The 16,895-nt window shown below is 39.2% G+C and overlaps 1 protein-coding gene across 1 annotated transcript in view; it reads left to right on the forward strand.

Moving 5' to 3' along the window:
* Positions 1–16,895, forward strand: part of C5H12orf4 (chromosome 5 C12orf4 homolog) — a 52,873-nt gene that overhangs the window by 876 nt on the left and 35,102 nt on the right. The window contains exons 2-4 of the mRNA XM_036761508.1: positions 1,937–2,151; positions 5,844–5,989; positions 11,115–11,296. Of these exons, the coding sequence (XP_036617403.1) occupies positions 1,947–2,151; positions 5,844–5,989; positions 11,115–11,296 (533 nt within the window). The 5' untranslated portion in view covers positions 1,937–1,946. The remainder of the gene's footprint in view (positions 1–1,936; positions 2,152–5,843; positions 5,990–11,114; positions 11,297–16,895) is intronic.

The raw sequence follows: 16,895 nt of genomic DNA on the forward strand, positions 1-16,895 counted from the left end.
AGAGGAAAGGTCACACAAATAGCTGTCAGGATTCACATCCATGTCCTCTGAGTCCATATCCAGTGCTCTTTTCACTAAACCATTTTCTCTGAACAAATACTTTACTTTCCAGGTCCTTACTTCAATCAGTCCTTCATTGTGTGTGCTCATAGCATCATTTATGTACATCTGGAAGGGACTTCAGAAGCCATCCATTTTAACCCCCTTCTCATTTTCCAGATTGAGAAACTTAGACCCAAGGAATGATTGGCCCAAAGTCACACTTATAATTCTGGTCAGCCACTTGGAGTCAAAGGATCTGTGTTCAAATTCTACTTCTGGTGTTTACTGTCTGTGTAACGTGGGCAAGTCACTTACCCTCCCTGGCCTTCAGTTTCCTCAACTGTAAAACAAGTAGGTTGTCATAGATGAAGACCTCTGAGAGCCCTTTCAGTTCCAGAGCTATTCTGTGACCCCACTTCCTCTGACACCAGAGTTCTTGGCACTATACCCAGTTTGTATTCTCTTATGTGTGATATGATCATTATAAACATTTTTAATAGGCTCCTCAAAGATATAAGCTTCTTGAGAGCAGAGGCCGTCCCTTCCTTTCCTTGTTTACTACTTTAATTTGACAGATAATCATTGAAGATGATACTTAAATAATAGCAGTTAGAGTAGAAACTGAGTTTGAATGAGGCAAATGGATACCTGGCCTCAAGGAGCTTACAGTGGGGGCATAAAGCAAAATAATGTTTCAGAAATGTAAGGGGGGAAATGTGTGTATTCCCAGAGAAATATAGTCTCCAAAAGGGGAAGCCTTCTTAGAGAAGGTAAAATTTGAATAGGATTTTAATAGATGAAAAGGAGGTAATATAATTCACACATAGTTTGAACTAAGATATAAATGATGCTAATGTACAGGGCAGGTTCAGGAGGCAAACTTAATGTAAGACTGTGCTCTCAATGGGCATTCAAATGTTAACTGTTTGGTCCTCACTTGAATTCTACCTACCCTCACAAAACCCTTGCAAACACATGTACGTTTCATTAGAGTTTGGAATAGTTGTGTACTTTTTTGATTCTTTTCTTTATGTTCTTAAGGATTTGTCATAAATTCATCTAGTTTTCTTCAATAGAGTGTAATGTTCCCCAAGGACAAGAGCCTTGCTTATTTCATTTTATTTCTTGCCACAGCACCAAGAACTCTAATGAGCACCCAGTTGATTGTATGTGAAATATAAATTCCACTTCCTCTACATGCTAGAGGAAGAAAGAATAGTCTAAAGGTTGTTTATATAATATACAGAGAATGTAGGGAATAGTGAAAATAGCACTAGCCTTCAGAGTTAGGAGAATCCTGGATAGGGATCCTTTTTTTTCTTTGGTGAGTTTTGCTACTATGGATTTGAGTTTTTCTGTTCTGCTGATCATTTTTGCTATGCAGACAATAAATTCTGCTTTCATAATTCTTATTTCTTTTTTAAATCATTCAGGATTGTGGTTCCAGCTCTCCGATTTTCCTTTTTATAAATGAGTGTATTAAGAAAAAGGCAAACAGCTGCAATCACTTAGTATTTATGTGTGTGTGTGTGTGTGTGTGTGTGTGTGTGTGTGTGTGTGTGTATTATCTTGAGAAGTTGAAGAAATAAGAAAAAAAAGTCATAGGATCATAAATTTAGAGATAGAAGGGTCCTTTGATGTCATCTAGTCTACCTCCCTCATTTTATAGCTGAGGTTTTGAATCTACCCCCCAGAATGATTGACTTTGCCTAAGGTCAGACAAGAAACAAGTGACAGAGTCAATTTGACCAAGTCTTCTCACTCTGGATCCAGCATTGCACCTTGCAGATAACAAGTCAACAGCAGTAGAAAGAACTTTAATTGACTTTAATTTTAATTGAAGAGCAACTCTATTTGATAAAGTATACATGATGATATGTTATTTTTAATATAGGGCAACCTAGATGACAGCTACTCCAGTACCAGATAAGATGAAAGCAAACCAAGAGAAATTCTGTGGCCAAGAAAGAGAATTTGTGTATAAATTCAATGTAGGAAGCCAGTGCTTTGAACTTACGGTGCCTCTGAAATTTCCTATTCAAGAGAACCCAACTAACTTGCATGGACGTCTGATGCTTCTCCACAATTTACCTTGCTTCATAGAAAGTGGTGAGAACTGATTTTGATTATTGTTTAACTTCTCTGCTTCTTGGGCTTACCTAATTGCATATTCTGGAAAGAATGGAGTTTTGTTAGAAATAATCACAAGTTTTAAAAAGTTATTGTTGGTACAATTGCTAACACTTTTCCTTCTGTGCCAGGGCTGTCCAAAATGCTGCCCACGGGCACAGTGTGATTTATGCGACTGGCCTACAAGCATAGAAATTTACATAAATGCTTTAGCAAATGAAGCCAAGCTACCCCAGAGCTCTCACTAAAATGGCAAATCAAAATATATTGTCTATTGTTTTGATAAAAATCTAAGGTTGGACAGCCCTGTTCTATGCAAATAGTATTATAGGTATAAAACGGGCTATCTGATCCCCACCAATTATTTTCACAAAATATTTGTGGGGCATCATATAATAATTTTGTATTATGGTCTTAAGATCATGTATCTAGAGCTGGCTGCCACCTTAGAAGTCATCTAGTCAAACAATACCTGAATAAAACTGCAGAAGTACCAGAGAACTTTGCCCTCCAATTATGTTGCATGCCAGGAGAACTGAGTCAGGAGGCCTTTCAGCTGAATAAATGTAACTTTAAAATAGAAGTTCACAACCTTTCAAAATTTGCATGCTAAGCCATTTATTCACTCTGATTTAAAGTTTCCTGAATAGGTAAAGGCATTTAGAAGCATCTAGCTTCCTTAATTGATTTTCCAAACACAGGACATTATGGAAGCTAACATTTCAAAGGCCCTTATACCTAATAATATCAGTGCAATAAATAGTAGCTACATTCCTGATCAGTGAAAATGTGGACTAAAAACTTTAAAAACATGCATAGACCAGAAATCATGTAATCTTTATAGACCTCTCCCCATGACTTTCTCCTCCCTCTCCGGAGACATAGGAGTTTCTCCTTTGGTAGATATAATATAGAATGGGAAGGGCAAGGGGTGTCTGGATTGGTACTTCTCTGAATGTAGTTTGTAGCTTGGGTCTGTATTCACCTATCACAAATAATAGTAGTGCCGCAGAACATTTTACCGCTTGAATTGTCCTTTAAAAGATCAGTTATCATCATCACCTAAGAAGCTCTAGGAGAACTAGAGGCCTAATCTCCGTATAGCAGTAACTTTCCATTATGATTTAGCCTTACTTGCCTAAGGCAGCATCAGATAATAGATAGAAGACAAATCATGGAGTGAGAAAGACCTAGGTTCAGGGCCTGCATCTCATGTATACTGTGGGACTGTGAGGAAGTCATTTAACCTCTCAGTGCCCCAGAAAACTTTCTAAAACTGTCAGGGAGCAGTTGGCAATCTGCATTGGTAGAGGGCGTTTCCATAAAGGGAGTTCATCACCATCATCAGAACTAACATTTATATAGCGCTTTCTGCATGCCAGACTCTGCTAAGCACTTTGCGAGTATTCTCTCATTTGAGCCTCACAAAAGTCCCGGCAGCTATCTCCATTTTATAGATGGAGAAACTGAGGCAGACGGGTTAAGTGACTTTCCCAGGGTCACACAGATAGTAAGTGTCTGAGGCCAGTTTTGAACTCAGGCCTTTCTTGCCTGGTGCTCTAATTACTGCACCACCTAGCTGCCACACTGATGAAATGAGAGGTCTGAACATGTCTCTTACCTTCCACAAACAAATGAGCAAACAAAACTAAGGGAACCTTATAGATGTCCTAAAGATGACAAAAGACCTAATTAAAGAGCATATGTAGTTTGTTAGGAGAGTGGAATCTTTTAGACTAAACTATAACTCATATTAATATAACATTTTAAGGTTTGCTTTCAAGTTGGTATATTTTAATAATCATTCTAATTCTGAGTATAACTGAATTTTCTAAAGTCATGTGGGAAATAAAATTTTTGTTTCCATTTACATTTCCAGTGGAAGGTACTAAAATTTTCCCACTCCTACACAATTCTTAGGAAGCTTTCAACATAGCCAACAACAGGACAGTTGTTATTACCATTAGCAATTATTGAATATCAGAGTATGTTGTAATCTAAAAAGAAGAGGTGGACTTTTCCCTTTTCATTAAATACATAGAATTATTTAAAATAATAGAAAATTTGTTACTATAAATCAGGGATGCCTAACCTGGAGTTCATCACATTTTTTTTAGTATTTTCATAACAAATTTACCATTATGATTGGTTTCTCTTATAGTCCTTTTTATTTTTTCATCATTTAAAATCATTAATCTGAGAAGGGAGACACAAAGAAGTGCAGAAGATAGTCCTTGCTCTGAAGGAGCTCACAGTCTGTTAGGGAAATCAACATGGAGATAATGATGTAAAAACAAGACGTGTACAGCATAAACTGGAGATTATAAAGAGAAGGCACTAGCCTTTAGGGGATTGGGAAGGGCTTCTTATAGAAGGGGAGATTTTATCTGAAATTTGAAGAGATCCAGGGAATTTGAGAGACAGAGATGAAGAGGCTGAGAATTCTAGACATGAGAGATAGCCCTGAAAATGCACAGAGTCAAAAGACGGGGCATGTTGTTTGAGGAACAACAAAGAGGCTGGTGTCACTGGATTGAAGAGTGAGCAAAGTATGAGAAAACTGGAAACTAGGAGGAGGTTAGGTCATAAAGGGCTTTGAACCCCAGACTGGATTCTATATTTGATCTCCAGGTGATGATAGTGAGCTGCTGGAGGTTACTGAGTACTGATATGGTCAGATCTGCACTTTAGGGAGATCGCTGAGACAAATGAGTGGAGTGGGGAGAGACTTGTCGTAGGGAGACCCACCAGCAGGCCGTTGCAGTTGCAGTTCAGAACAGGTGATGAAGGCTTGCACCAGGGGGTCCCGGTGTCACAGGAGAGAAGGGAGCGTGTTCAAGAAAGATGAAGGTAAAATCAGCAGGCTTTGGCAACAGATTTTATGGGGAAGATTTTTTTATGAGGAAGTTGGGATGATAAGAGAAGATAACGAGTTGAGGATGACACCTCGTCACTTCAGTTATGAACCTTGGGTGACTAAGGATTGGAGTATAGTCGACAGTAATGGGAAGTTAAGGAGAAGGGAGGGTTTAGGTGAAAGAAAAGAAGTTAGGCTGAATAGGTAGATTTGATAATCATCAGCAAAGAGATGGTAAATTGAATCCATGAGAACTAATGAGATCACCAGGAAAAATGCTTTAGAGGAAGAAGAGAAGAGGGCCCAGGACAGGGCTCTGGGTGAAATCAGTGATTAGTGGGCTTGACCTGACAAAGATCCAGACAAAGAGACAGAATGAGCAACTCCATCAGACAGCAGAACCAGGATGGAGTAGTGTCACAGAGACCTGCACAGAAGAGAGTGATTGACACTGTCAAAGAGTTTCATGACCCTGTAAAGATTAAGAATCCAGGGTTAAAATGATTCCATAAATTGATTGTTTTAGTTGTTTAGTAGTATGCTATATTCAGGTACGTAAGATTAGAATTTGAAAATTGAAGGAACATCCTATAAAATGTTTTTAATTTTTTCTCTCTCTCTGTATACAGGTTTTCTTCTGCCCACTCCCTCCAACCCCACAATCTCCTCGAGGACCAGGACATGTTTGTCTTTATATCCTCGTTGCCTGATGTAGTGCCTTCTTCACATAATAGGTGCTTAATAATGCTGGTTCACTGATTAATTGATCTGTGGGAGTTTAATTGATGTCAATCTGTGTTTTTTCCTGCCACAGACTTAAAAGAGTCTCTGAGCCAGTTTATAGAGGAAGAATCTCTAAGAGATTATGATAGAGAAGCTGAGGCTGCACTGGAAGCTTTGAAATCTGGTGAAATTGATGTGCACCAGCTGACAAGTGCATGGGCAAAAACATATGCTGAGGTGAGAAAGGCTGTAATTTCCCTCCTTTCCCTTATTTATTTTTACTGGTCTTACGAGTAATGATTAACATATTTTATAGGGCTTTAAGGTTTACAAAGCAATTTACTCACAGCTGCTTTGAGAAGTAAGTGGGAGGAGATATTATCCCCATTTTATAGATGAGGAAACTAAGACTCAGAAATGTTAAATGACTTTCCCACAATCAACCAGCTAGTAAATGGCAGAGCTAAGATTTGAACCTGAGGTTCCTGACTTCTGGGTCCAGTATTCTTTCCATTATTCCATGCCCCCTAAGTGTATTCTGCCTCAAGCAAACTTTATATATGTAAATATGGATTTGCAGAACCAGTAAATTTTATAAGATGATTACTTGCCTTACAGAAGAATTCATAGATTACTTAGTGAGCTCCCTGAATGCATCTAGACTATGATGCAAATTATAAATATTCTTTTTTACCTTTTAAGAGCATATCTGCTGCATAAAGTGCAGTTAACACCTAATTTTACCATAAAAATTGACAAGCGAGGCATTACTGTTGTTGAACAATTGAGGCAGTGAAATTTATTGATATAGCTTCCCCACTTAGTAGACATGTCACAAAAATCTTTGCAGAAAAAAAATGTGTGTGCTGTGGTACAATTACTAAAAGAAGTAGAGAAATTAAGAATCATCAAAGTAAAACCAGTTGTCTCATTAACCAGGGTAGTTTCATTCACACCTGACAAACTGGGATTTTAGCATATTCATAGCAGATAATTTAAAAATATATTGGTATAGCATCTTTGCTAACATTTTATCTAATATTTTTGCATCTGTAGAAATTAATAATTAAATTGGGGCTAGGCCACAGGGGTGGGGAACCTGCAGCCTTGAGGCCACATATGGCCTTCTAGGTTCTCAGGTGTGGCTTTTTAAATGAGTCCAAGTTTTACAATGCAAATCCTTTTATTAAGGGGATTTGTTCTGTGAAATTTGGATTCAGTCAAAAGGCTGCTCTTGAGGACCTAGAGGGCCACCTGTGGCCTGGAGGCTGCAGGTTCCTCACCCCTGGACCAGGGTGTAGCAGACTGAGATTGTTCCCATGTGGAAGTTCAATTAAACTAATAAGGCTTTTTTGGCTCTGGTTTCTCTTAATCCTGTTTTAATCCTCAGTAAAGTTTTGTTCCACAGTTACCTGTTTGTACGGCATGCCTCTTGCCATTTGTTGTTGTTCATGTAGGCCTGGTTCACAGAATCAGAGGCTGCCAGTCCAGCCCATTCCTGGGCACAGTGGTGTGATGGAGAGAGGTGCCTCATGCCAGTACCAGCTCTGAAGAGACTGTTCATTTCTCAGTGTGAGCCCTGACACCTCAGAAATGGACATCCACAAACCAGTGCTTGATTTGTTGACTGTTGATTGTCCAGATTTGAAAAGTGAAAAAGAAAAAGATGTTAACAATGCAGATTAAACTTTCAAGTGTGTTGTGTGCATTCTCCCCCAGTGTGGATAGCTCGCCATTTAACAGCATATCCTGCCTGGCCAGGAATTGGCAGGGGATCATTGCTTGCAGCGGGCTTCCAGACTCTGCTTGATTTCCAGCATCTCTGGAGTCAGTGTGGGCCACTTTGCAGAGAGTGAGCGGTCATTGATGGAAATCAAAATGTTCTTGTAATTTCTCCCTACCTCCCCTTTCTAAGGCTAAGAAGAACATGATATGGGGGGCAGAGCCAAGATGGCGGCTAGAAAGCAGGGACCAGCTTTAGCTCCCTGCCGAGTCCCTCCAAAAACCTATAAAAAATGGCTCTGAACCAATTCTAGAACGGCAGAACCCACAGAACAGCAGAGGGAAGCAGGGCTCCAGCCCAGGACAGCCTGGATGGTCTCTGGGTGAGGTCTATCCCGCACGGAGCTGGGAGCTGGGAACGGAGTGGAGCAGAGCCCAGCCTGAGCGGCGCGGACCAACAAGACCAGCAACCGGGCAGAGCATGCAACCCACAAACACCAAAGACTGCGGAGAAGGTTAGTGGGAAAAGCTGCGGGAGTGGAAGGAGTTCGCGGTTAGGCTTCCAGCCCCGGGGGCAGCGGAGGTGGGGCAGCTACAGTTGCTGCTGCTTCTGGCCCTGGGCCCACCTGGTGGGAGGAATTAAGTGGTGGATCAGAGCAGGAGTGAAGAGCCTGCTGAAGATCTAAGCCCAGTTCGGGCTGGGGGTTCTTGGGGAAGGAGGAGTGCTGGGGTGACAGAGCTGGCACCTCCCCCCCAAAAGTGGAACATAGAACTCATTAGTCTACAAGCAGTCATACCCCACTGAAAAACTCAAGGGTCAAGTTAGTTGGTTGGAAATATGGCCAGGCAGCGAAAGCACACCCAGATTCAGTCTCAGACTTTGGATTCTTTCTTTGGTGACAAAGAAGACCAAAACATACAGCCTAAAGAAGACAACAAAGTCATAGAGCCTACAACCAAAGCCTCCAAGAAAAACATGAACTTGTCCCAGGCCATGGAAGAGCTCAAAAAGGATTTGGAAAAGCAAGTTAGAGAAGTAGAGGAAAAATTGGGAAGAGAAATGAGAAGGATGCGAGAAAACCATGAAAAACAAGTCAATGACTTGCTAAAGGAGACCCAAAAAAATACTGAAAAATACACTGAAGAAAACAACACCTTAAAAAATAGATTAACTCAAATAGCAAAAGAGCTCCAAAAAGCCAATGAGGAGAAGAATGCCTTGAAAGGCAGAATTAGCCAAATGGAAAAGGAGGTACAAAAGACCACTGAAGAAAATACTACTTTAAAAATTAGATTGGAGCAAGTGGAAGCTAGTGACTTTATGAGAAATCAGGATATTATAAAACAGAACCAAAGGAACGAAAAAATGGAAGACAATGTGAAATATCTCCTTGGAAAAACCACTGACCTGGAAAATAGATCCAGGAGAGAGAATTTAAAAATTATTGGTATACCTGAAAGCCATGATCAAAAAAAGAGCCTAGATACCATCTTTCAAGAAATTATCAAGGAGAACTGCCCTGATATTCTAGAGCCACGGGGCAAAATAGAAATTGAAAGAATCCATCGATCGCCTCCTCAAATAGATCCCAAAAAGAAATCTCCTAGGAATATTGTCGCCAAATTCCAGAGCTCCCAGATCAAGGAGAAAATAGTGCAAGCAGCCAGAAAGAAACAATTTGAGTATTGAGGAAACCCAATCAGAATAACCCAAGATCTGGTAGCTTCTACATTAAGAGATCGAAGGGCTTGGAATGTGATATTCCGGAGGTCAATGGAGCTAGGATTAAAACCTAGAATCACCTACCCAGCAAAACTGAGTATCATGCTCCAAGGCAAAATATGGATTTTCAATAAAATAGAGGACTTTCAAGCTTTCTCAGTGAAAAGACCAGAACTGAATAGAAAATTTGACTTTCAAACATAAGAATCAAGAGAAGCATGAAAAGGTAATCAAGAAACAGAAATTGCAAGGGACTTACTAAAGTTGAACTGTTTTGTTTACTTTCCTACATGGAAAGATGATGTGTATGATTCATGAGACCTCAGTATTAGGGTAGCTGAAGGGAATATGCATATATATATATATATGTTTATGTATATATATAAGTGAATGTGTATGTATGTATATATCTATGTGTATATATATGTGTGTATATATGTGTATATATATATATATTTATAAATATATATATATATATACACACATATGTAAAAGAGAGAGAGCAGACACAGGGTGAGTTGAAGATGAAGGGAAGATATCTAAAAGAAATAAAATGAAATTAAGGGATGAGAGAGCAACATACTGAGAGAGGGAGATAGGGAGAGATAGAATGGGGTGGATTATCTCGCATAAAGGTGGCAAGAGGAAGCAGTTCTGTGGGAGGAGGGGAGAGGGCAGGTGAGGGGGGAATGAGTGAACCTTGCGCTCATCAGATTTGGCCTGAGGAGGGAATACCATACATACTCAGTTGGGTATCTTACCCCACAGGAAAGAAGAGGGAGGAAGATAAAAAAAAATAAAAGGGGGGGGATGATGGAGGGGAGGGCAGATGGGGGTGGAGGAAATCAGAAACAAACACTTTGGAAAGGGGACAGGGTCAAGGGAGAAAATTCAATAAAGCGGGATGGGTTGGGAAGGAGCAAAATGTAGTTAGTCTTTCACAACATGAGTATTGTGGAAGGGTTATACATAATGATACACATGTGGCCTAAGTTGAATTGCTCGACTTCTTAGGGAGCGTGGGTGGGAAGGGAAGAGGGGAGAGAATTTGGAACTCAAAGTTTTAAAAACAGATGTTCAAAAACAAAAAAAAAGTTTTTGCATGCAACTGAAAAATAAGATACACAGGCAATGGGGCGTAGAAATTTATCTTGCCGTACAAGAAAGGAAGGGAAAAGGGGATGAAAGGGGAGGGGATTGATAGAGGGGAGGGCTGACTGGGGAACAGGGCAACCAGAATATATGCCATCTTGGAGTGAGGGGGAGGGTAGAAATGGGGAGAAAATTTGTAATTCAAACTATTGTGAAAATCAATGCTGAAAACTAAATATGTTAAATAAATAAATTTAAATTACAATACAATACTATATGTTTATATGATGCAATATTGCATCATCAAAATTTCAGTGCAGGGGGAAAGAATCACAAACTTACAATAAATTATTAAATTTAAGATGCATCATTTTAAAAAATTTGCATTTTTGGAAATTATGTGAATTTCCAAAAAAAAAAAAACCCATTAAAGAAAGTTGATTTCCAGGAAAAAAAAAAGAAGAACATGATATGATTTCCAATCCCCTCACTATCCTGGTACCCCACCTCTAACGTACCTCATATTTTCCTACAATGTGAACATGATTTTTCAGATGTGGTCTGATTGAGGCTATTTTCAAGGAAATAAATATGAAAGACACATGGACAGGAAGGGACATGAACTGGTTATATATCAAGAATGAAAGAATAGATAGAAAATCTAGAGTACATTTGTATCACAATGTACTTACAAGAAAATTTGTGGGAAAACTGGGACAAGAACCATGTGATCGGGAGGAAAGAAGCTTTTTTGTATAATTGCAGCTTTATATTTTAAAAGGAAATATTCCTCATGATTTCTCCTATGTCTCTTTTATCTGGTAGACCACATTAGAGCATGCAAGACCTGAAGAGCCAAGCTGGGATGAAGATTTTGCAGATGTCTACCATGACCTAATCCATTCCCCTGCCTCTGAAACTCTCTTAAATTTGGAGCACAATTACTTTGTTAGTATCTCAGAACTTATTGGGGAAAGAGATGTGGAGCTAAAAAAATTACGAGAAAGGTATTTCAACATTTCTTATGCTTAATTGTCATATTGTATAGTTAGATGCACTTGTCCAGGGGAGGAATTTTATAAACTTTTGGAAAATTGAAGCAGTAAGTAAGAAAAATCTTCCTTCTTATAAATGCAGATAATTTCCTGGGTCATTTCAAACCAGGTGTTGAAGTTAATTTTGCAGGTGCTTGTAGATTTATGTAGTTTTCTCTCAAATATGCCATTAATGATTGCATTTTAAGCTTGTCAATCCTTAGTTTAAACAGAAGGAGGGAGGGGAGGGAAATTATAGCCTGACTTTTGTTCTCACCTCAGCATAAGTTTTTGCCCATGCGTTTGTCAGCTGGTACACATCAGCTTCACCAGATTTCAAAGCTTCTAAGGATCGAGAAGCTCAAAATGCAGTGGCAAGAAAACTGCCAGGGTTATTTGCTCTGGTACGTTATTTTCCCTGACCTTTTTCAGGAATATGGTCACATGAACCAAACTATGGGAAATGTTTGTTTAAATTGTTCTCTAATCTGTACTTGCATTCAGAAACAAATTAATTAAATTCCCCTAAGTGTTCCCATTTTTCAGGTCATGAGAATGAAGCAGTGTGTTGCAGTGGATAGAGGGCCAGCCTTAGAATCAGGAAGGCCCAGGTTCAGGTCTTGCCTCTGACACATAATGTGTAAACTTATGAGCAAATCTCTAAACTCTGAGTGCCATAGGCACTCTTAAGTCAATAAATTATAGACAAGTTGCCAGTCTGGCTCAGTAGAAGGAATTTTTACCCTTGTGGCTCCTGATAAGAACAAAATCAAAATCTGTACCATCTTCCACAAGGAGATAAAAGCAGTCCAAGAAAGGTACCCCTTCAGAGTCCTCAAGGTATCTTTATATACTCTTCACGCGAAAGGCCCATAACTAGGTCCCAGGTCAACCTACCTGGGACAAAGTTAATTTACACCACCCTAGGTCTGCTCTACAACCTCTTGGCTCACAACCATACCAGCTGGGTATGTGGGGGGGGATGAGAATTAACTCAAGCTATCCCAATTCCACTAATGTTCTGGCCCACCACAATGCTACCCCTGACCAACAACAGCCTTTGGTAGTCAGGGTCACAAAAATCAGCTTCATTTCAAAATAATGCCCACTCCTTCATGCTCATCCCCTCAGTCCTGCAGCAGAGCAAAGGGGGCCTCATCAAGAAAAATGAGAAGGGGGTTAAAATGGATGACTTCTGAAGTCCTTCCAGATGCACATATATGATGCTATGAGCACACACAATGAAGGACTGATTGAAGTTAGGACCTGGAAAGTAAAATATTTGTTCAGAGAAAATGGTTTAGTGCAAATAGCATTGAATGTGGACTCAGAGGACACGGATGTGAATCCTGACAGCTTTCTGTGTGACATCTTCCCTCTCTCTGTAAAATGAAGGAGCTGAACTAGATGATCTCTAAAATCCTCTTCCGGCCTAAATTCAAACTAAGACTCATTCTGTGAATATTTTATATTCTGGTTTAAGAATTTTATAAGTTACAAACCCTTCTGTCCCAGGTTCAACTGGGATATTCACATAGCATCGATTTTGAGATATCTATTAAGCAGTTTGTGTTGCAAGACTGATCAGGAAAGGGGGCAGAGAGAGAGAGAGAGAAAGAAAGAGAAAGGCTATATAAATAGATCTGAGGAGCATCTGTATAGAGGAGATAATTGAACCAATGGAAGCAGATGAAATTACCATATGAAATAGTACAGAGCATGACTTCCTAACCTTTTTCGTGTCAACTTCTTTGGCAATCTCATGAAGCCTATTGATCCCTTTTAAATTCATAAAATAAAATATATAGAATTACAAAGGAAATACAATAATCAAAATATTTTTTAAATGAGTTCACAGACTCCAGATTAAACATCTCTGACATAGTAGAAGAGAAGAGAGACGAAGACAAACCCTTGGGAGACATGCATGGTTAGTGGGGGTGACCTGGAAGAAGAACCAGCCAAGAGGACTGAAAAAGATCAGTCAAATAGAGCCAAGAGAGCAGTGTCATGAAAACCTAGAGAGGAGGGAGTGTTCAGCAGAAGTTCAGAATCCTGTGAGTTCAAATTAGGGAGCAGTTCAGCTTAGGAGAGTTCTGTGATGGAGAGGTTATTGGAGCTGGGTCCCCACATACCTCATCTGATCCATAATGGTGTTGCGGAGGAGAAAGGATATTCCACATTTGAACAGACTCTCTCGGGGACCCTTTCTTTAAAATTAAATTTATAAATACTCTGATGGAGAGAGATTTTTGGCCAGTTTCTCCTACCAAAACAGGCAATTGTCTGAACTGAACGATTTCCAACTTACACCATGAGGTGTGAAATTTAAAAATGGAGAAATGCTCAAAAGATGGAGAAATTTCTCAGCAACAGTAAAGGCAAAAGTACATAACTTGGAGTTTGAGTCCTTGACTTATATGCCAGAATGGACAAGGGTAATGTGGACACACTTTGGGGTAACATCTGTCTTCCCAGAAAACTAAGAGTTTTTCTTTTTGTCTGGTCTATGGGTTTAAGAAAAAATGGGTATCTCCTCTCAATTTTGGTTCATGATAAAATAAGGAACACTTCCTTTTGTGATTTAACAAGTAAAAGGACATTCCCTCTGTGGATTTTTTTCACTAGCTCTGACTTCTTTGGAGAATTAAGTGCAGTCCTTACTTTGATACGGCCCTTGAGTTAAGGGCAAAAGGAAGTACCCAACTAACAACACTGGCGCAACATTACTTTTCTGTAACACAGTGGAGGATTTTGTATGGCAGGAGTCCACAGTATCTTGGACCAAGAGCTATAATAGCTTTTCTGTGTTCTTATTTTTCAAAATTTAACAATCCATTTACCATTCCAAATAGGACCTACAGATTTTTGCATTATTCTTCAATTTATTCATTTTAATAGCACTTTAGGTCTCTTGGTTTGGGACTGGATGTAGGATTTCATCACTATGAGGAATTGCCAGTGTCAAAACTCCCCCTATTGGGTATATGTCACCAACTCTTTTTGCAGCTTCTCTTAGTTGTTTGGGATGCTGTGTAGTTGAATAAATCACCCCTGGCCACACATTTAGCATGTGTAAGAACAGAACTTGAACCCTGGTCTTCCCAACTCTAAAGCTGACTCTATCAATTACACCTCACTGCCTTTCACTTTATATGCTTAAAAGAATATAATAATACTTTAAATCACAATATCTGTTTCATTTCTTTTTTCTTCATGTTTATCTCAAGGACTACACAAAACTAGGGTTAACCAACCTGACCTGTCAAATTGATAAAGATTTAGTGCTTAAAATGAAAGTAAGACATTCTCTCTGATCTTTATGGCCAGCCAAACACACAACCTTCAACACCCCATAGTGCCACATGAACCAAATTAAAATGGATTTGGGAAATATTTAACAAAATAAATAAAACTATAACAGAATATAGTTAGTATGCAACCTTATGAACAGTTTAGTGATCCCCATTTCATTTTGAATTTGATACACCTGCTCTAGATTTTCCTTTTAAATATACTACCGACCAGACCACTGTACACTGTTGGCACTTCTGTCTTCCATTTAAATATGGAAGAAAGGTTTGGGGAATCTTAATTAAATTCTGTTTATTAAAGTTTTGTTTTCAATAATTCTCTTTAAACTTTCAAAACTGCAACAACATTTATCATCCACCAGGGGGAGCATGTATCATGTATATTTGTGTGTATGAGTGTGATTTTTGCATCCAGATCTGTCTATCAGTATTAATACCTCTTTAACAAACGAACCTTTTTGCAGATTTTTCTTTTTTGGCCACACCCATGAGTTCATGTGAGCATAGGGGACTCCAGGTGAGGAAGCAGTGCATTAGCAGTGTTCTGCAATCTGTGGTCTAACCCACTGAGAGAGTAAGTGAAGTCTGCAGTGTGAAAGAGGCACTGGGCTTGTTCTGTGGAAGCAGACCTGGAGGCAGGAGACCTGATGCTGAATCCTACATCAGACAGGATTACCATTTGTGCCTGTGCAAGTCACTGAGGCTGTCTCAGTCTCAGATTCCTCATCTGTAAAATGAAGGTCCAGTGGCATTTATCTCACAGTATTGTCATGATGATTAAATGAGACAATATGTTTGCTTTGCAAATCTTGTAACATTTTCTAGATGATGATGATGATGTAGCATGTCTCCAAGGGTTTGTAAGACTGAGGGAAATAGGGAGAAGACTGAAAGGTGAATTTCACCTCAGTGTAAGGAAATATCCCTAACAATTAGAGCTGTCCAGAAGTGTCTATCAGAGGAAATAGGGAATTGTCTGTTACTGAAAGTCTTTAAGCAGACTGCATGGGATAGCTGATTGTCAGGTATATTATAGAGGGGATTCCTATTCCGGTACAGGTCGAAATGGAGGCCCTTGGAGTGTGTGAGGGTTAGAGTTAAGTAGATGTTAATTGGTATTGAAACTGTATTTTAGAAAGCACAATAGGGGGTGTGTGTGTGTGAGAGAGAGACAGCATGGCATAGTGGATAGAGGGCTGGCCTTGGAGTCAGGAGGACCTGGGTTCAATTTCTCCTTCCCATGCATACCAGCTGCCCCACTATTATATTCATTATGTCACTTAACCTCTGCCTGCCTCAGTTTCCTCATCTGTAAAATAGCGATGATAACAATAGTACCTACCTCCATAGTTGTCATGAGGATAAAGTGACATAATTTTATAAAGCACCTTACACACCTTAAAGCTCTAGGTAAGTGTTAGCTATTAATTGTTATTCTCTGTTACTTGGCTTCTGTCTTAAGTTATTTGATGAATTCCCTCCCTACTAGATTTGTTTTTCCTTGCGTCTTCAGAATTTCATTCTTGAGCATCCACCTTTCCTACAATCTTTCTTTTGAACCTTTTGAAATCTGCTTTCTCTAAATCTGTGGTACATGTGAAACTGTGCCCAGATTTCTTCTCTTCTATCCCAAATTCTTGAGATGGAATGGTCAGTTTCCTTCAGGATTCCCATCATTTTTACCCCATTAAGTGGTTTCTCCTTTTTAGTGGGAATCACATGCAGAATAGAATTTTCCCTTGTTGGTCCCTCCACTTTTTGAAAGTTGAAAGTATCACTAAGGCTAGTAAAGACATTTTTAGATACTTTCATCCAAAATGCTATCATATTTCTTTTGGGCTTCTGGATTTCCTCACATTAGCTAATCTTTTAAATGTACAGTTCTTCCTCATTCCTCCCCTTTGATCTCTTTTCATTAAGACACATCTATCTAGAACCATAGTCCAGCCATGGGGTTCATGCCCCAAATCTCTGATACCTGTGAAATTAAATTTGCCTACTTGCTTTAGAACTTTAGCTTTTCTTGTTTATTGCCTAAACTTGGAGCATTTCTGTATATACGTTAGAGGCTGTAGATATTATTAGTGAATGTTTTTTGACTTTTATCAAACCCTAAGAACTTCTCAATTTCTCAGTTGCTCCTTTTTCTTCATTGAAGCTTCTCTCTATGATATCTGGCTTGGGGACCATACCTAGGTAATCTCTCATTTATTTTAGTTCAAAGTCCTTTTGATTAAATTTGCCAAACCCTGGGAAAT

This window comes from Trichosurus vulpecula, chromosome 5, assembly GCF_011100635.1.
Source record: "Trichosurus vulpecula isolate mTriVul1 chromosome 5, mTriVul1.pri, whole genome shotgun sequence".
In the NCBI taxonomy this organism is placed as follows: Eukaryota; Metazoa; Chordata; class Mammalia; order Diprotodontia; family Phalangeridae; genus Trichosurus; species Trichosurus vulpecula.